General features: G+C 48.9%; 1 protein-coding gene across 6 annotated transcripts; it reads right to left on the bottom strand.

Annotated features, from left to right (window-relative positions):
- Positions 1 to 106: 106 nt before the first annotated feature.
- PRXL2A (peroxiredoxin like 2A) lies at positions 107 to 19,020 on the bottom strand. 6 transcript variants are annotated; one of them, XM_070364521.1, is made up of 8 exons: positions 18,831 to 18,942; positions 17,732 to 17,899; positions 16,484 to 16,567; positions 8,091 to 8,270; positions 5,962 to 6,053; positions 5,178 to 5,318; positions 4,453 to 4,617; positions 107 to 881 (listed from the first exon to the last, which is right to left on the bottom strand). In XM_070364521.1, exons 2-8 carry the CDS (start codon positions 17,733 to 17,735, stop codon positions 768 to 770), a joined length of 780 nt encoding a protein of 259 aa, XP_070220622.1. In that variant the 5' UTR covers positions 17,736 to 17,899; positions 18,831 to 18,942; the 3' UTR covers positions 107 to 767. The 6 variants fall into 6 exon arrangements, with proteins under 6 accessions (XP_070220622.1, XP_005902796.1, XP_014335929.1 ...); XM_005902734.3 differs by lacking the exons at positions 16,484 to 16,567; positions 17,732 to 17,899 and having other exon boundaries at positions 8,091 to 8,253; positions 18,831 to 19,020; XM_014480443.2 differs by lacking the exons at positions 16,484 to 16,567; positions 17,732 to 17,899 and having other exon boundaries at positions 8,091 to 8,253; positions 18,849 to 18,981.
- Between the last annotated feature and the right edge of the window lie 2,091 nt (positions 19,021 to 21,111).

The raw sequence follows: 21,111 nt of genomic DNA, 5'->3' as shown, positions 1-21,111 counted from the left end.
ATTAGAACGAGGGGAACTCCTTTACCAACCATACCCCATATACATGCAGAGCACTGATTTTTCACATTCAGTGTCTTTGACACCAATGATTTAATAAATTCAGCCATTATTGTAAATATTTTTATTGTTAGTTTTATCAGAAATGTGTATATATGGACAATTTTTGATGCTTAATTTTATTAGAACCAGAACCATGCTTTCTAGAAGATCATTCCTTCTAGAAAATCAAATTTCCAAGATTAGAATGGAAGACAATGAGATTTCACTTTATTATTTACCTTTATCAAGTCATCCAAAGCACATCAATTCTTTTATGTATTACTTTAACATTATAAAATAAATCATTCATTATTACTGTGAAAACATGAGCCAAAAACTTTGTATCTTTAATCAAGTCAATCATCAACTTTTCTAAGATTTTTAAAGACATGAAGATAAAAATCATTTCAAATAATAGCACTCAAACACCATGTACATTTGTGATGAAGTGTAACAGTCAACTTTAAGCCTCAGATTTTCCAGGTTTTAGCTGAAATAAGCCTTATTAACTTCTTAGATTTTTATCAGTCTTGTTTGGGGGCTTATTAGACCTTATTTTGCTTTATGAGACCTACACAGAGTACAATATTAAAATATGTTAATGGTCTATACTGAGAATATGGCATAAATGGGTTTATAACTCCTTAGGGACAGCAGTGGAACCACAACACATCCTGCAAACACAGGTGAGAGCCCTAGTTATCCCTGAGCTGGGCAGTTTCACACAATCATTGTTTCTCTGAGGCCGAAGTCTGTGGTCTGATCTTCCTAGCAGCTTCCAGAACAGAAGTCAGATTTACTTTGTCTCCAAATTCTTTTTCTCGGTGCTCGAGAAGAATGCCCTAAAAGGAAACAAGAGACTACATCAGTCCTTACTCTTGAGAAATTCATGAGACAGACTCTGAGTGCCAGCTGTCCATTAAGCCCTATGCTTGGGGCAGCAAGGCACAGAGATCCAAATCAGGATGGGCTCTGTCCTTGAGCAGTGCAGTCTTTTGGGGAAGGTGGATCAGGAAGTCTCCCTCAAAATAATCTGGACTCTACATGCAGCACTTTGGGAGCAGGAAGTCAGGAGTGATTAATGTAACGGGCGATCAAGGAAGGCTTCACAGACAATACACCATGGACGGTGAAGGGAGAGGTGCAGAGAAAAGGACATTCCAGGCAGAAGAGAACAGGAGCTTGCTCAGAAAAGCCTGATGGTGTGGAAGTGGAACTCCGAGGTCAGGCCTTGATGGGCACCCAATGACGACCTGAGAAGGGTGACCCTCTCTTCAGTTTACCTGCGAGTCTTGGTGCATTTAGTGAAGCATAATGCACTAAGACATGGTATGCCCCAAAGTACCCTGAAGTGGTAAAAAGACAAAATAATATGCTGGAGATCAGCATCAAGGAATCCTTGTTAGAGAGTTCTCCGACACATAATAAATTAAACTCAAATTGAATTTGAAAAGTAAACACTGTAAACATGTTCTTTTTACCATTATTCGTAAAGACTTAAAAAAAAAATAAAAAGTATCACCACCCTGTGGGAAGGGTGATCTCCTTCCACTACCGGGAAGGACAGCAGGAAATTAAATTATATTTACTTGCTCATCAGGGCAGTTTGCAGACATTAGAAACACTGAGGAAGAACATATGATGACATGAGGAAATGTTCATGATACACTGTTAAGTTAAAAGAGAATATCTAATTTAGTAAGATATCATTTTCTAAAAAAAATAAAAGGCCCCTCAGCTCAGCTCTGTTCTAACAAGTTGACCCTGTTAACTGAGCTCTCCCCACCTTCTCCATTTTCATATTTCCTACGCTGAAAGTGCATTATTTTAAAAGTAAGTATGCTTTAAAGATTATTACAAAGAAAATCCCTACTGAGTGGCACTTGGCACAGTGGAACTGCAAAAACTCTGCTCTCAAGAAACACAGAGGTGAGTCCTGAAGCTGGGCCAGCCTGGTCAACCTTCCACCAGGAAGGAAGAAGGCAGGAGCTCCAGGGGCACCAACAAAGTCAAGCAACACACCTAGCAACATCAGAGCAAGCAGCCGGGCTTAGGGAGCCTGTGAGCACCAGGTGAGTCACTGCCAGGCAAGAGGAGGCTGGCAGGGGAGCCGGGCCCTGCCCTGGGGGCTGAGAGAGGCAGGGATAGGAAGAGAAGGAATCCTAGGAGTCCAGAGTGGGGAGAGGCTGAAGGATCCTAAGGAAGTGGCCTGCCCAACTGCAAGGGTACCCAGAAGGGATCTCTGGGAACCATCTGCAAGAAGGAGCTATGGGCAAGGGAAGGGCGGCGTCTCTGCAGCAGGAGAGAGTCACTTTCTCTCCTGCTGAGTTATTTCATAGGCCCATTCTCTTACATGTAGGTGGGAATAAAAATACTGACTACCCCAGACTGACTGCAGAGAAGACATGAGATCATGTAGATGAGCATCTGGCACAAGGCAGGTACTCACTGGCAGTCCCTGTCACTAAGACATGTTGATAAATTTACCAGAAAGTTAGCAAATAAGTTAATGTTATACCAGACACCAGATCATGCTAGATTCTCAGACAAGCAACTGCAGATACCCAAGGTTTAAAAGAAAAAGACTTGAAATACAGCTTAAAATTGAATGCTTTCTGGAGAAATATCGTCTGACATCCCTTATGTGGAATCTAAAAAGAAACAATACAAAGGAACTTACTTACCAAATAGAAAGACTCAAAGATTTAGAGAATGAACTTATAGTTGTGCGGGTGGGTGGAAGGGATAATTAGGGAGTTTGGGATCAACATGTACACACTGATATATTTAAAATGGATAACCAACAAGGACCTACTGTATAGCATATGGAACTCTGCTCAATGTTATGTGGTAGCCTGGATGGAAGGGGAGTTTGGGGGAGAATGTATATATGTGTATGTATAGCTGAATCCTTTTGCTGTTCACCTGAAACTATTAATATCACAACACTGTTTGTTCATGCTTTCAAACTGTGGTGTTGAAGAAGACTCTTGAGAGTTCCTTGCAATGTAAGGAGATCAAACCACTCAATCCTAAAGGAAATCAATCCTGAATATTCATTGGAAGGACTGATGCTGAAGCTGAAGCTCCAATACCTTGGCCACCTGATCCGAAGAGCCCACTCATTGGAAAAGACCCTGATGCTGGGAAAGATTGAAGGCAGGAGGAGAACAGGATGACAGAAGATGAGATGGTTGGATGGCATCACTGACTCAATGGACATGAGTTTAAGCAAGCTCTGGGAAATGGTGAAGGATAGAGAGGCCTGGTGTGCTGGAGTCCACGCGGTCACAGAGTTGGACGATTGAGCGACTGAACAACAACTACTTGTTAATCAGCTATACCCCAATACAAAATAAAAAGTTCTTTTAAAAAAATTGAAGGCTTTCTGTTCCCACTAGCTTATTCTTCCCTGCCTGGTAAAAGTATGCAGTTAGCAGTGTCAGTAGGAATCTCCACCATGAAGACCAACCCTGTCTTTTTGGCTGTGCCACAAGGCTTGTGGGATTTTAAGTTCCCCAACTAGGGATTGAACCTGTTCCCCCTGCAGTGGAAGTACTGACCCTAACCACTGGACTGCCAGGGAATTCCCAATCCTGTCTTTTTTACAGATGAGCCCAAGTATTAATGTCATGCCTAAAGTTGGCGAGACAGGCCTAGAGATTTAGAATTCAGACCTTGAGTCTCTGGGTCCTCCTGCCAGGCCCTTGAGCCGGCACCCACTGCACCCTGTCCTAGCTCTGTACCTGCCCAGCCTCTGCTGGCACTGCCCTGAGTCTGACATGGAACATCTACCCACCACCTCCTGGGCCCACAGAGTCCTCATCTCTCTACACCTTCTCCTCCTAGGCCCCTGTTTTGGATCCCCACGGCTGGGACCCAAGCCAGAGTGTACACAGAATTGTGCCCTGCCACCAGGACCCCCATGCGGAAAGCACCCCGCCCACCACAGCTCCCAGCTGCTCCCCCAGCTGCTCCCCCAGCGAGGTCTGTTTCCATTCCTTCTCGTCACTTTACTATCCGTCCTCAATAACAGGGAACAGTGCAAGGGAGTAAATTTTTCACAGAATAAAGACTCTGCTTTTGTTCTAATGTGGAAAACAGAACTCGACATCAGAAAACCTGGGTCAGGCCCCCACAGTGCCACTGAGGAGCTGTCCTGGTTGGTGCGCTCACTCACCGCCCTCACAAGGTACTCCTGCAAGGCTCACACTATGCTGTGATGTTACTGTGACGGGGGAGGCGGCTCCCGCGTGAGGTGCCGAGAGAGCAGGAGGAGCCCGCTTCCCCATCCACATCATCCCTGGCTTTCTGGAAGGAAGGCTGGGAGACTCCGATTAGGGAAAATCACCCTCCCACCAACAGACTGGTGTCTTATGCTCACAGACCCCCAAGTGAATGCTAGGAATTTACCTGCTTTCCTGGTCCCATCACAAAGACTCCCCCAAGAATGAAGCCCTCGCCGTCCAGGTTTCCAGAAAAGCCTCCATTCCAGGCCCGGAAGAAGTTTTGCCAGACGCCCAGACGGACAAATCCCATGAACATCATCTTCCGTCTCTGTGGGCCATAGAACTTTTTCTGCAGGATTGAGGAAGATAGACCCCATGTGAGTAGCCCGTATGCCTGCCTTCCTGCCTTCTGCTGGTTCACATCTTCCACCCCTGACACACACACAGCTCCCGCCCAAGAGCGCTCTAAACTGCGCGGGACCAAACAGAACCCTGCAGCTTGCAACTCTTGCTATCTCTTGCTACAGACGTACAGGCTTCTTGGGCCTGACCAAGTGATAACAGTCCTACACTCTGCAGAGGCGAGTGTAGGGGAAAGAATAAGGGCACAGTGAATTACGGGACAGGCGTTGGTGCTGGGCACCCCCCTACAGGGCGGGGGACCCAGCAGAGCTCTTAGCTATTTTCAAGGCTCCCATTCTTGGGTCACAAGTCAGGAAGGGCTCAAGTAAAATCTGAAAGACAGTTTTTAAGTTTTTTTTTTCACTCGTGCTCTGCTCAGAGGGCTGGGGGAAGCTGAAAGGGAAGCCAACTTCAGCTCCTGGCCAGACAGGCTGGGAGCCACCAAACTCTTCATGCATGAGCACCATCCCCAGCAGTCTGTGTCTGACTGGCTCACACCACACATACATTTTCATCCAGGAAGATTTCTCCTTTGAAATAAGGCTGGAAGTCCTTAACTTCATTCTTGATGTGCTCCTTTACCACTGCATAGAGGGGGACGCCCAGCTCGTCCAACTTGGGCTTCAGGGAGGACAAATCTGTAGCCTCCTGCAGAAAAATGGAAAGGTCAAGGGCATGAACTCCTGGGACTCTGTGGCCAGCCAACACCATCTCCTACAGGCCCAGAGTGTAGGAAAGACAAATGCACCAAATGCAGGAGAACAGACTCTCATGCCCACTGTACTCACATGATCAGCAAGACTGAAACCCGAGTTTCGGATCCAAGGCTGAGGGAGGCAGCGGAGTCACCACCTCCAGCCCTCAGCCATCCAGCAGGAATGCCAGTGGCTCCCCAAGAAGGAGGCAGGTGGGTCTAGTCTAAAAGTGTGGCCATGCTTCCCCAGGTGCCAAGGCTGCACCCTAGGTGAGGCTGCCCACACCTGTACCAGTGACAATCCAGACACCTCATTTCAGTATGCAAAGCCCTGTGCTGAACATCAGGAACATGGGCATTGGAGCTGGTACAGGACAGAGTACAAGACTCACAGGCCTTGGATTGCCAAAGGAAGGTCAAGCATGGTGTTAACCCTAGGATAAGGTGAACTCTTACATGAAGAGAAACAGAGAATTAGACCAAAACAAAAAACCTGGAATAAATGACAGACTGCGCCAGTGCTGGTCCTGGCTGGAAATGCCCCAGTTCCCACTTGCTAGGATCCCTTCCTATGAACAGGTCCTCCAGTGCACTCACCTCCCGACAGAGGAAGCAGCCTGGCCTCCGCACAGCCATAATCACAGCTCCATTCTTCTCCCAGAGCGCCTTCGCTTTAAAAGTTACTGCATCTGAGGAGAAGAAAAGAGAATTCAGTATCATTTCCTCTTGGCTGCCCCCGACCTCTAAGCACCTCATAAACAGCACCAGGCCTAACAGAGGACCTGGAAAAGTACTTCACACATTGAGGAAAAAGTCAAACAGGAAACACAGACAGGCAATATTCATCTTTTGGAGGAAAATGAATCCAGTGGAAGAGCCCTACTCCCTAACCAGAAGCCCCCTCCCCCATAAAAATCTAGTTGTGAACTGCAATATCCCAAACTGGAATATTTCTGGAAAAGTAGTGTATTCCTTTGCTGGTCTCGGTGGACCTTATAACAGTGCTTTAGGGCTAACACATGGCCAAAACTTGAACAAGATCTTGCACTGGGCCAAGAAAATCCCAACTCTGAAGGAAGTATTTAAAGAAATCAACTGAACTTTTTTTTTTCTAAATTTAACCTCAATATGTTAACTCCAGTGTTATCCACAGGAGAGGGTAGAAAATGCCCAAGAAGGAGATGCTTCGGGTAGCAGAGCAGTGCAGCTCAAGCCCGGCTCTGGTCAGCCTGAGTCGCATCTAGGTGTGAGCCCAGGCAGGCTATGTCTCCTCCCTGAACCTTCCTTTCCCTATCTGTAAATGCAGACGCCTAGCAGCTCCACTCTGGGCCACAAGGAGTATTAAAACATGGATATAAAAGAGCTCACTGCAGCATCTCGTAATAGAGTCAGTGAGGGCTGAGTAAGCACTATCCCTTATTATTTCAGTGAGGAATCCATGTGCCTGTGAAATGTTACCTAGGAAAATAAAGGTGGGAGAGGGTTGAAATCAAATCATACGGGGAAATTCTGGGTTGAACATAGTGAAACAGAGCTCTCTGTCTCCATGGCTTCTTAGTCCCTTACCAAGGGAAGCTACATCATAAATCTGCAATCACAGTTCCTGCCTTCCCTTCACAAGCTTCCTCACTTACTGAACAGAAATGATGGTCTCCTTTTGAGGGGTCAACTTGGAGACCACCCAGTCAGTGAGCCCCAACTTGCACCTAATTCTCATGCCCACTGAACCCACAGTATGGGTACGACTGAAACCCCCTAAGCTTCAGGTCCAAGGCCAAGAGCACAGGAAGGCAGATGAGTCATCACATGTGGCTCTCAGCCATCCAGCAGGGACTCTAGTGGGCTCCCCAGGAAGGAGACAGGCGGGTCTATTCTAAAAATGTGACTGTGCTTCCTGGGGTACCCTGGCTGTACCAGAGGTGAGGCTGCCCACATCTGTACCAGTGAAAATTCAGACACCTCATCTCAGTAAGCAAAGCCCTGTGCTCGCATCAGAACATGGAACTGGACACACAATATTTCTCAAACTTATTTGACTCAGGAGCTCCTGTTTTTGAAGATCCATGCCTGTGAGCATGCTAAGTCACTTCAGTCGTGTCTGACTCTTTGCAACCCTATGGACTGTGGCCCACCAGGCTCCTCTGTCCATGGGATTCTCCAGGCAAGAATGCTGGAGTGGGCTGTCATGCCCTCCTCCAGTGGATCTTCCTGACCCAGGGATCAAACCCACGTCTCTTGTCTCCTGCATTAGCAGGCGGGTTCTTTACCACTAGCACCACCTGGGAAGGCCCAGGCGCCTTGAATCCCTCAGGACACACTCCACACTCTGGAAGGCGTGGCTGAGTTGGCCATGGTGCACTGTTACTAAATATTACGGAACAATTATCATTACATTTAGAGAGACAACATGAGAAAATGAATAATGCTTTTGATAAGAAAAAGCTATACTGTAAAAGAAATCATGTACACTCAGATCACAAATACATATTACAACATGTACACCTGGAAAAGAATGTTCAAAAATTAAAAAGATTATTGTGTTAGGGTAATGGTAATTTAAAATTTAAATTATCAGTAATTTAAAAAGTGTTATTAAATTTTTTCTAATGTTACACTGCCTTCCCAGTGAAAACAAAAAGAAGGAACTACTTCAGAGAGAAAAAAAATAAGTAGGCCTGCATCCCAGTGCCCTGGAAAAGTACTGACACCGTGGGGTCACCACTTACCCTTCTCCAGTGTTTTCAGGTCTATGTCCTCCAGATACTCCAATGCTGCTTTCTCGGGCTTGGCCAGAAACATGTCTGTGTTGGCCAGGAGCAGTGCCAAGGCAGCGACTCCTATGGCCCCCGCACCAATGGACCACATTCCCATGCCGAAGAAACTGGGATCCTGGAGGAAAGACATTTCTGGGGATTGAGAGGAAGGAAGAAGATGTTACTGCTCCCACAGGACAGCTGTAATCTGATCTCTGGGACAGGGCTCTGGCTGGACAGCTAATCAGGGTGCCAGAGGCCAAGGGAGGGGGAGCTGCAGCATCAGAGATAGGACTGGACAAGGGATGCTATCAAGGGATCTGCCACCATAGGAGCCTGGGGGGTTATGACGGACATATGGAGGTTCCTGACCCAAGGAGCTCACTTCCAGGTCAGGAGCCAGGCAAGAGAGTGACAGCCTCTCTTGCTGCTCCCTCTCCCATGCCCAAAGCTGTCACCTCCTGGTCTGATGGTGTTCCTCCAGGCTGCAACCCCCAGCACTTCCCTCCCTCCTCCTCAATGCCTGTCCATGCCTTCAGTCCAGGAGTCACAGCTCCCACCTCCCTGGGGAGGGAGCAGCTTCTTGTGTAATTAGATTACTCAGAGTGCCGATCCCCTTCTTGTTACCCTACCCTTCCTCCTCACTGTGAACCCCTCAGGCACAGAGAGACCAGTCCTCCTATTTCATCCAGCCCCCAACAGTGCCCAGCAGGACCTGACTCGAGGCAGACAGGCAACCTGAGTACATTTCTCCCAATTGAGAAGACTTTTATTTTCTGATCATTATACAAATAAAACAGGCTCGAAGTGAAAACAAGCAAATAACAAAAAAGGAGCATTACATAAAACCATAGTTGACAACGCAAATGTCCTCTAAATATCTACCCTTACTATATAGTTTAATAGAGATGGCTACTATTAATCTGACATTTCCCCCTGTGAACAGAACTACACAGATGTCTGCTGAAGGAACAGGGTCACAGTCTGAGAGAGTAGGCATTGTGTAAGAAAAGAGCATGGTGCTGGGGTGGTGGGGGGGGGGGTCTGTTTCAGAGGGCTGGGCAACAGATGTCTGTGTCAGGCAGGGGGCTCACCGGTTGAAATGGAGGCGCAGGCAGGTCCTGTGGAATCTAGCCTCATCCTCAGCTCGTGCTCAGGGGCTGCACTAGGGCTTCCTCTAGTTGGGAAGCCTTGTGCTTCTGGGTGCAAGCTCCTCGAAGCAACCCACCTCTGTAAGAGTGGCAGATACCCTATCCAGCCTTCTTTTCCTGACAACCACGTACAGTTTCTGTCTTTCCATTTGGCCCACTAGCCATCCTAGGATCTGACTTACACTGGAGCCTTCCTCCCTAAGTACTAGCATGACTCTATTTGCTAGGATCACTGGGACCGTCCTGGGGTGTGTATCTATGTGTCTGTGTCTCTGTGACCCACCTGACCTCATCCCACCTAACCAAAGACTTGACTCCCCCCGCGAGACTCTACTCAGGAGAGGACTTCTCCAAAGGTTTAAGCAAAGGCCCAGAAATTCGCACGTCATAGCCAAAGGAGGGGGCTGGGAGGGGTCCACTGCCAAGAGGTGAGGTTGGGAGTAACTTGGTGGTGATGGTTTTGGGCAGAAAAGGTAAGCCAGACTAGTGTTTAGGTCAGCCTGAGAAGTTTAGACTTGAGTTCAGACATAAAAGGGGACTTCCAGGCAGTGGGTGTGGGGTGTGAACTGGGAATAACCAATGAAAATAGCCTTTAAGAAAGAGGAATCTGGCATCTGTACCAGAGGGAAGAGGAAAAAGAAGGGGAGGCTGTATGTGTCTATTTGTGTGTGTGTTGGGGGAGGGACCAAGTGAACTGGGAGAGAAGCACGTCGTATAACCTCAAAATGTGCTCTCATGGGCTGGCAGCATTGGCACCAGGGAGAACTGCAGAATTTCCAGTCTTACCTCAGAACTAAGGAATCACAACCTGCATCTTCATCAGATGTGGCAGACAATTCACAGGCATATTGGAGTGTGAGACGCATTGTCTTAGGACAAAGAATTCCGGTTTCGTGCTTGGCTGGACATAAGCCACAGAATCAAGTGCAGCTATGAAGGCAGGCTGGCCTTGGAGAGCTGGGCCTTCCTCAAAGGCCAGCTTCAGTTGCCACAGTGACAATGAGAGTCAAAAGCCAGGACATGTCTCCACGCCTCTGCCCGGAACGTCCTGCCTCATTCATTCTGTTCTTTTAAGACCCAAACACCTCTTCCAGAGGTCTTCCTGGATGCTCCGCTTATCCCCACTTTCCCTCTAGAGGGGATTATTCTCCCCAGCCTGCGTCCACATTGCACCATGGTCCTTCTGATGTGTTCACCACACTCATTTGAACCCGATTTCAAGTTGTCTCTCTTTTGACTCTGTTCCTCAATTCATCTCTGAATTCCCGGTGGACAGCACAGGGCCTGTTTGTGGTCCACAGTGGGTTTTTCATAAATGTGTGCTGAAATGAATTTGACAAGACTGAGTGATGGAAATGGTGATTTATGGACGACCAAAGCACTTGGGCCAAGCAGGAAAGAACATTCCACAGGCCGACTTCCAATTTGTTTTTTTATGTGGCAAAGTTATACATTATTGGATTATGGTTCATAGAACAATCAGGAGGAAAACCACAGCTCTCACCTGCCTGCTATAAACAGGAGATTCTCCAGAGCGGGGTGCAATTTCTGTACCTTGACGTATTTCCAAAGCCTCCCTGGACTCCTGATAAGTGTGTGTGATTCAGATCCACAGGCTACGGTCTCTGATCACAGATTCGATACCATTTCTGCGTCAGCTCACAAAGGCCAGCTTACACCTACCCTTCCAAAGGACTCGCTTCAATTCCTGGGACACATCATTAAGTTTTAGGAAGTCCGGGGACCCTCGCAGTCAGCTCTGCATCCTTCTAACACACCACTGCTGTTCCTGGAGACAAACAGGCTCCATCTCTCCACTGCCCATCCATCATCATTGAGCCTGTTTGCTCCTGAGTACAAGGGAATCAGGCTCAAATAGACTCAACATTTATTTCCAAACATTTATTCAGCACTGATCTGTTTAATAAGTGGCAATTTGGGAATTTTAACTAAATGATAAACAGTCCTCTAGGAGCTACAGGCCTAGTACACTGGTAACAGGGTGGAAAGGTGAGGGGGAAAAAGAAAGGTGAGACACCACACCGCAGGCACGGTATCAACACTGCGCTGGGGCAGTGCAGGGGTGAAAACGCTTCTGTCTGGTCTGGGGAGCCACAGAAGCACCTAGAAGGAAGTGGCTTTGGAGAGACTCAGAGAGCAGGATGGAAGAGCTAGGCCAGGCTGGGGTTCAATAAGCCTGGGAAACAGCAGACTGGCTGGGTGTGAATGTCCTACAGGCCCCTGACTCTCTACCTCCAGTTCATGAGCTGGAACACAAGACAGGGGCTTCAGAACTCCCAGGAGCTTTGTTCAGCACCCCATCCGCACCTCTAGCTGTGATCCAGAAGGCGTGAGCACAGAGTCATCCCTTTGGGGAGCTCCGCCCTCAACCCCAGGCCCCGAAGCACTAAGATGTGAGAGTGTTATCAGCACCAGAGGGGAGAGGCAGGCCTCTCTGGGAACATATGCTCCCAGTGGGCCTCGAGCAGCTGGCCCTTCTGCCAGAGGGAAGTAGAGTGTATAGATCCACCTCCCAGCCAAGCCCCACTAAGTTGCAAAACAATTCCCAACCCAACAAGCCTTGGGGCATGTGCCATGAAACCTGAATCACAGCTATTTCCACTCACAAAAGGAAGCCTGGAGGTAGAGGGAAGCTTAATATCTGCATGGAACAATGCCGAATCATGTGAACCTCTAAGGCTACTAACTAGAGAGAGAGGGTGGCCAGTACAGCAGCACTTACTTTGCTAAGTCTCTTCAGTTCGTGTCCGACTCTGTGTGACCCCACAGATGGCAGCCCACCAGGCTCCCCCGTCCCTGGGATTCTCCAGGCAAGAACACTGGAGTAGGTTGCCATTTTCTTCTCCAATGCATGAAAGTGAAAGGTGAAAGTGAAGTCGCTCAGTCGTGTCTGACTCTTAGCGACCCCATGGACTGCAGCCTACCAGGCTCCTCCATCCATGGGATTTTCCAGGCAAGAGTACTGGAGTGGGGTGCCATTGCCTTCTCCAAGCACTTACTTAGTACCATCCAAAATGAGTGCCTCAATTTCACTCTCTCTCCAGTCTTATCACGCACATAGCCTCCCGTTGCGCAGCTGACAACAGTTAAGTTTAGAGAAGTTCAGTACCTCCTTCTAGTCACAGAGCTAGCAGGCAGCAGTACTGTCTCCTGGATCCAGACCACTAAGACCCTGAATCTTTCTACTACACAGGCCTCTCAAAGCATTCACTGGTGGGGTTTCTGGAGGTCAAGGGGCCTGGTGTCTTTTGTCTTAGAATTTTAAAAGATCAACTTATTTTTTCATTCATCACATACAGTCAAACCACATGTTGAAAGGAAATTCACCATGTGACAGAGGTCTCTTCTCTTTCCTCCCCTCTCTATCCCCCTTCTGTTAAGGAAAGGGTCAGTGCTTCTCTGAAAGATAATAGTGAGGCTGTTTATAGAAGAGCCGATCCTCACCTGACACCACCACAGTATTCGGTTGCCCACTGTGGGACTTATCTGATCCGGGCTCTCCCACAGAAGAAGGTGAAGCCTGATAAGACCACAAACAACAGCTGGGGCGGCTCAGAGTGGCAGCGCCGGGCTGGGATGAGCATGGGGGCAGGAGACACAGCTGGGCTCCTGAGGCCCTGCTGGCTTGATCCCTCCCCCAGCCTCCTTTCCCTCAACTCCAAAATGAGGGGGTTGGACAAGGTGAATGGCAAAGCTTCCAAAGCACCCAGTGACATCACAAGATTCTTTCAGGAACAGCTCACTTTGGAGCCTGTGCATTCTGGGTTCCTGATCATGACCCTACCTCCACCCCCCTCCAGTCTCAAGTTCAGAGTATTTCTTCCCCGGTACCCAGAGCTTCACAAGGCACCTGCCCTTGACCACATATGGTCCCGTATACCCAACCTTTCAAACCTGGGAACCAGGCACTCACCATCCCCCACGCACAGAGTACACACCCCGGGTCCTGCTGACCGGCTAGGAGTAGGCAAGGAGCAGGTGGCAGGGGAAGGCTGGAGGCTGGGCTCTCGAGTCCCGCCTTTGGCCCTAAGCTCACTCACTCCATAGGCAGGACCAGGCCACCCACAAACCGTGGGGCACCTTCAGCTGCCAATAGTCAATCTCCAAAAAACATCAATATGGACAGCTGCCAAGACCCCCTAGTCCTTCAAAACACTGAGCAAATGTTGAGTCATTTGCAGTCATGCAGATTATAACATTTATCAAGTGCCAACAGACTCCCTCTCTGCTTTCTGGAGCAGGCTAATGAAGCAAAGTCCTTAACGCAGACCTTAACACAGTCCTGGGGTCACAGTAACTGAAATAAAAGGAGCTGTCCCTTTCTCCATGGCTGCTTGTGTAACAGACAAACAAGCCTGACTCCACGCTGGCTCTATTCCTTTAGCTCTAACCCTCGTGCTTTGTGCTTAGTCAGCTGGTACTTACTGCACCTTTGTGAAAGAACATTGCCTAGAACCTGAAATATACATGAAAGGTGTTCTCAAGGCTTTGATCTTTAAAAAGTTGCACAACAGAAAATAACAATTGTCTTGTTGATGGTTTAAAGGAACACTGTGACCGGACCTACTCTGACAGCTGCAAGAACAAAGAATATCTGCATCAAGAAATTTGCAACAATCAGCCATGTCCCCTCCCCTTTCCATATAAACGAAGGCTGAATTCTAACTCAGGTAACATGATTCTTTGCGACACCAGTCCACTGTCTTCTTGGCCTAGTGGCTTTCTGAATAAAATCGCTATTCTTTCCCCTGACACCCTGTCTCTCGATTTACTGGCCTGTTGTGCGGTGAGCAGTGCAAGTTAGGCAGACAGCCTCCTTGCCCCATCCTCCACCCCACACCACTGAGGCCACTTACCACTGTCTCTTCTTCACCTCCCTCTGCCCTCCCTTCTTTTCCTGCCACTTCGAGACACCTTGAAACCCACACTCTGTGCCTCAGTGACCTCACCTATGGCCGGTGCTTCACCCACCACCTTGGGATTGACTTCCATGTTCCATGTGCTGCTCTGGACTCGAAGTTTCCACTCGAGAGTTCTATAGTTTATCTCTGTGACCAAAAGCTGACATCCACTAAAGTCAGTTTCTCTTCCAGAGTTCCTTTTCCCCAGCTCAGTGAATGACACAAGCATGGAGCCAACTGTGCAAGCCAGAAACTGAGAAGTGCATTTTCTTCTTCATTCTCCCTCATCACCCACACAAAATCAGTCACGAAGTTCTGTCCATCCTATGCAATGGGTTCAGTACCCGCCCTCTTCTCACCTTCACTGCTGCTGTCCAGAGTGAAGCCCTTGTTACTTTGCACCTGGCCTCAGTAACTACAGATCTGAGGTTGGCTGGCTCCAAGCCCTCTTCTGCTTATTCTCCGTGCTGTAGGCAGATCAACTGTTACACTCCCCAGCCGGATCGCATCCTTCCCTTGCCTTCAGATTATCACTGTAAACAAACTCTGCAACCCACCACCAGGGCCCTTCACAGTTCAGCTTCAGGCCACCATTCTTGCCTCACTCCCAGCCATTTCAGCACCCTCCTTGGTCACTCAATGTGCAAGGACTATAACATGTCATGTCAGGCCTCCGCACTGCAGCTCGTGTTGTTTCCGTTATCCAGAATGCCCTCCCCACCCAGGCCAACTAGGTAAAGGCACGGCACAGGTTAACACTCTCTCCCCGGAGCCTTTCCTCAAAGTCCTGACAACTGACTGCTCCCTCACCTCTGGTCAGACTGCATGCATGTGTGCAAACACACACATAACTTTTGCACATTGCACAAGCAGATGGACTTAAGTGTATTTAGTTATTTACACGTCTATCTACACAATATGGTGGATCAATCTGAGGGTAGGAGCTGCCATCTTTATCCATTCCTGCAAATTCAGCAGGAATCTATTTAACATAAATCCTGTCAATTGCTAGGCATTAAATGTCTGGATGCAATGATCTCAATTTTACCCTTTCAACTCCACAGTGAGGCAGAGTTGGAACTACTTTGTAGCTTGTTTGACCTTAAAGAAAATACCTGAGCCTGGGGCTTAGGTGACCTTAGGTGGGTTCCTAGCTCCTCTGCTCATTGGTAGGGTGATCTGACGCAAGCTCTGAAGACGCTCTGGGCCTGGGTCTCCTCATCCATACACAGGAGGGAACTGACAAATTTATGAGGTTGTCTCAGCTCTGCCATCCAAAGACTCTGAACTACTGCACGACTGCACCTCCAGGGTTCTGACATCCAGAAAGTTATGGGGACACGTGCCACTACTGCTCCCCTGCTGGGTGTGTGCAGCCTCGCCCTCGGCTTCCCCAGGCCTCATTCTGCCTGTTCAAGGAGCTGCCTCTGGGCAAGAACTGATAAAAGTCTTACTAAAACAAGGTATCAGCACTGGGTGGGTTAATTCATGCCCGAAACAAGTAGAGACAGCATCATATTCCAAACATTAAGGGTACACCTGCCCAACCAAGCCCCACCCAGGGAATCTTCCCTACTCAGAATGAGCTGGCTTGAGGCAGAGACAGGGCAGGAGGAAGAAAGGGGTCCTCAGGAAGACAGAAGAAACTAGGAGGCTGGAAAGCATGCTTCATCTTCTTTTCTTTGCTATCGCTAATGCACGTTCTTTCAGAGTTCTAGTTCAGCCCCTCTTTCACGAAGTAAAAGAAGAAATTAAGGCCCAGAGATGGAACCAGCTAGTCCCAGGTCACTTCTGGGGAAGACTGGTTAGTGACTACGCTGGGTCTCAGGGCTCCCAACTCCCAGTTCATGGCTATTTAGCCTGCACTGGACACACCTGCAGAGGCTGCAACAGTGTGGGGCTCAGGAAAGGGGCCCAGAGATCCTCAAGTAGGCTCACTGGTCTGAAGAAGGCTGAAAGCAAAACTGCTCCTGAACAGAGCCTGGGAAATCATGTGGCTAGAGAGAGCACTAATCTCTCCCAAGTCCAGTGCTTTGCAAGCAGTTTATAATTCGAAGTCAAATGTTTTTTTGAGAGTCACATTGCCCATTCTTGGCTGAGAAGCCATTCTGTACCTCTCCTCCCCACGGTCACAAGGTCGTCTCAATTCTGGATGATAAAAAGATAGCCTCGAAAATGACAATTTAGCAGCCTGGTGTCATGGCACCTACGGCCCCAGGAGCAATAGGGGACGCACTCCCACCCACCCTTGTCATCAACCACCAGGAACTAGCCAGGTGCAAGGAGCTCTCACCTACTTGCCTCAGTCTCCAACTTCCTGCTCTGCTCCTTGGGATGACTGTCTCCCAGATGCCAGATTCAAAGTTCTGATCAGATGCTGAATGCAGAACAAGAGGACATCTCAGTTACTGGGAAACTTGCCAGTGTAAGGAATGTGAGGACTGGGAGACATCTTTTCCTCTCATCAGTATCCTGAGGCTTCTCCCACCCCCTGCCCTGCAAAACCCCTGGCCATTCTGCCGTCTGCTTGCATAGCCTCCAGTCTGGGCTCAGTTTTATGAGTGTGGATGGGAAGGCAAGCTCAATCTATGAAAGACACTGGGCTTCAGGACAAAAATCCTATTTCTTCCTCTTTGATTCTGAGAGTTCACCTTGTCCCTCTGAACCTCAGCTCTCCTTTAAAATAAGGGCACTTTCAGGAAGAAAATATGAGAAGAGCAATGAGGAATGAACTGCAAAGCAGCACTGTTCTCTTCTTTGCAGGACTCCGCTTCACTCATTCTCTTATAAGGGCAGGAGATGTGAAGCAGAACAGACACCAAACACTGAACAGCTGCTCCAGCTGTGTCACTGCAGGCCTGCCTCCTGGGCATAAGTTCTGGGTCTGGAGGGAACCCTGGCTTTTCTCTGGCCCCTCTGCCCACTCTACAGTGCATACTCCAGGCTGTCCTTCTACAGCCCGCCAGCACCAGAAAAGGCAAAGGGCCCTGCCCAGCTGTAATCTCCCTGGGCCAGAGGCTACTGAGTTCAGGGGTGAGGCTGGTTCCCTCCAGAGAGTTCTTGCCACACACGCCTCAGCAGAGGGACATTTGGAGTGTTTCTGCTCAACATTTCACAAAAAGGCAAGTACCCAGCTGGCAGGAGAGCTGCCTTATTTCTGGGATACTAACAGATCCTGGGGCTTCAAGCCCCAGAATTCCAGTCCTCACCAGACTTTCCTAGCACTCTTTAAGTGACAGGAGCAGATTAAGTAAGAAGTGTCTTCATTCACCTCAGGAACACTGCATAAGATCTCAAATAAATGGCATGCCTTTATAAAGAAGGGCAAGATAAGCAGGTTCACACCAAGGATAACTCAAACCTAATTCAAATTGCTGCAAGCTGTAAGAAGCTGGACAAGGCTCTGCATTAGTAAAACAGGAACGATTCCCAAATTACAAAAGGTAACCTACAGAGTTGTAGAACTGAAGGATTAAATGCATGCATGGTGCTTTGTAAGCTACCTTACAAAGAGTGACAGAATGTGAGGTGTAATTCTTACTCATTTCTCGATTAGTCAGTGGTTGCCCCTAAAATGTTGTCTATACATGAAGATGGAGGATTCCTAATGGCTGGATACGTTCCAAGGAGACAGGGTTTCTCATCTGCCCGACTGAGCCGAAACAGGAGCATCCGAGACTTCCCAAGCTGGCTCCCGGACAAGGCTTAGCTAAATAAATCCGAAGTAATTATTTTCTGTTTTTAATCATCTGCCAAGTTCAAAGGAAAATATATTTAAAAAAAAAAAAAAAAACTAAACGGAGGGGTAGGGAGCTGGGCTGTGGAAACAGCCTCGTGTGTAAACAAAAAGAAGCCCAGAGACAGCTGGGGCTGAAGCCCAAGCTGGCTTCTGGCCTCTCTGGGGGTGCTGTCTCCCCACGACCCTGGCCAGGCTGGGCCTTAACCACCTTCTCCAACTGCTTCAGCTCTGATCCCTACAACAACTTCGAGGTGCGACTGTCTGATCATCAGTGCCTTGATTTTTCATTCCCACACTTCAGCACAGTGTTTTAAAATCCGTACGGTTGGGCTCTTTTCAGTTGCCTTTGTAGGAGGGAGGCAAAACAGGTGCCTCTGAGATTATGAAAAAAGCGAGAAATCGCTACCCCATAAAACACAGAGCCCCGCATGACCAGGTTCTCGGCCTCTACCTGCACATTGCCAGCTGGTCCGCCCGCCACCCCCTGGGAAACAACCCCAGGCTCATCCCGGCTCGGCCCCACAGGACAGACGCGCCAGGACAAGAGTCCGTTTCTCCGTTCTTTGTCCTAATAATCTAGGCAGGCCTGTGCAATCAGCCTCTCTCAAAGCCTGGGGGCGGTGAAAAGGGTGATTTTTGGCCGAACGGATCAACGCCGGTCCCGAAACCTGGTTTTCTGACCGCAAACGCTGGCTTTTTCGCGGAGCGCGGGGCACTGGGGTGGGAGGGGCGTCGTCCTCCGCGGGAGTGGGGGCCGCCTCGGGCTCAGCAGGTGCGGCCGCAGCCGGCCGGCTCGGAAGCAGCTTCCCGCGGGCCCCGAAGCTGATCGCCGGGCGGACCTAACGAGTCCGGCATCCAGCTAACCTGCCCGCGCCAACCGGCCTCGCTCGCCCCGTCCTACCTCAGTTTCCTCACTTGCCTTCGCGGACGTCACGAGCCTCGCGGACCCCCAGCGCGCCGCGCCTACGACTCTCGCTCCCCGGCCTCCCGCCTCCTCTAGCGTAGGATGCCGGGTGGGTTGACTGATAAACCCTCCCCGGCCCAAGGGGTCGCAGGGGTGGCCCCCGCGCCTGCGCAGGTTCGCGCCTGCGCCGCCGCGCGGGCCACGCCCAAGTGACCCGCCCCGCCCACCGCGGCTCGGTGCCTGCGGCGCTGTGACGCTGTCTCTCACTCCGAACGCGCGTCTAACCCTCTGTGGCTCTCGAGACCCGCTATCCTCCGGCCCTTCGTTCTCGCAGCTCCAGCTTAACTCAGTCCTTCGCTAGCGGTGACCCTAGACTCCTGACTCATTTGTCAGGAGCGCCTTCTGGAGCAAAAGGAGGCTCTCGTGCCCTATTTGGATGTGGAAGCCCTGTAGCCCGAGGACAGCCCCTTTCAGTCAGTTCAGTCGCTCAGTCGTGTCCGACTTTTTGCGACCCCATGGGCTGCAGCACGCCAGGCTTCCCTGTCCATCGCCAACTCCCGGAGTTTACTCAAACTCATGTCCGTAGTCTATGATGCTATCCAACCATCTCATCCTCTGTCTTCCCCTCTCCTCCTGCCTTCACTCTTTCCCAGCATCAGGGTCTTTTCCAATGAATCAGTTCTTTGCATCAGGTGGCCAAAGTATTAGAGTTTCAGTCCTCACCGTTTTTGAGCAGTTAATTTTTCAAGGCTTTTCTGTCTTTGGGGGGTTTTTGTTTTGTATAGGGAGCGAGAAGCTTTAGGTCGGACGCATTGTGGTGAGTGTCCCTTCAAGCTTTAGGAGCAAATTCACAATTGCCAGCCTCTGACCCCCATCCCGCAACCTCATTCACCTTCAGAGTGCTGTCTGTTGGGTAGAGGGTGGTGAGTGGCAGCCTGGAGCGCTGGCTCCTGGGATGTTGCCAGACTTCACAGATTCTGAAGTCAGGGTCTAGTCTGACCCAAATGGTTCTTCCATACATTCGTTTACTTGTTATGTGTTAAATGTTCACACTATTTTATAAAAGTCAGCGATTGAGAGAACGCCTTTTCAGAGATAGGAAGAACTGATCAACACTTAAAATATCACTGGGACAACTGATCAGTCACAGGTAGCGTGCAATGAAACAGCATAGCAGGGCTGACACACTCACTGTATTTTGCCCCCTGAGTTCACCTGGCACTGCCTACTGATGTGCAAAGTCCAGAGGTCTGGTTCACCTTCCCAACCCTCCCAATTCAGACTCCAAGTATCTTGTAAATTTATGGGCCATTTAAGTCTACGGTCCCCAACCTTTTGGCACCAGAGACTTTCATGGAAGACAATTTTTCCACAGATGTGGGGATGGGGTGGTGGTGGTTTCAGGATGATTCAAACACATTACTTTTATTGTGCACTTTATTTCTATTATTGAAGGAAATGGCAACCCACTCCAGTATTCTTGTCTGGAAAATCCCATAGACGGAGGAGCCTGGCAGGCTACAGTCCATGGATTTGCAAAGAGTCAGACAGGACTGAGCAACTTCACTTATTTCTATTATTATTATATCAGTCCCACCTCAGATCATCGGATTCTGGAGGATGGAGATCCTTGCTTTAAGAGACCTGTCCTTTAGCAGATGGTGAATTCCTTTTCTTCATCGTTAGGAGCCCAGAGCCTGGCCCAAGGCCAGCACGGAGGTATAGATGGGAAGTGTTGTAAAACAGAAGGTGTTTCTAGGCTGGAGGTGAGAGCGATCTGTGGGTGATCTTGCAGATTTCTTGCAGAAGTAGGTATTTGAAGGCCTGAAAATATTTGATATAATTTGGTTCAGTGTAAGTGTAGTCATAAGAAGACAGTTTACCCCAGAGGGCCTTTCTCACTCCTGTTAATAAATACCTTCTTACCGCATGAAGGGGAGAGGGAAAAGGCTTATTCTAGCCATCCTGAAATAGAATATTTAGTCAACAGGGAGAAAGGTTGCAGGGAAGAAGAGCCACTTAGAACAAAACAGGAAACCATTTCCCTGTATGGGTCCCTGGAGACTGACCATTAATGACAGAACCATCCAGGGGTTGTGGGTTTCAGAATCCTAAGGTGGAAGGCTCCCTGAGGCTGCAGCTCTGGATAATTACCAAATGCAAAAAGCCAGGATTATATTTACATTTTTGTAGCATTCCAAAGCTCTGGATTTCAAAAGTCAAGCTAGATCTGATAGCTAATTAGCACACTCCTCACACTCCCAACTGGTCCAAGAAG

The sequence above is a fragment of the Bos mutus genome, chromosome 28 (genome assembly GCF_027580195.1).
Source record: "Bos mutus isolate GX-2022 chromosome 28, NWIPB_WYAK_1.1, whole genome shotgun sequence".
In the NCBI taxonomy this organism is placed as follows: Eukaryota; Metazoa; Chordata; class Mammalia; order Artiodactyla; family Bovidae; genus Bos; species Bos mutus.
This window is presented reverse-complemented; position numbering and strand designations above follow the sequence as displayed.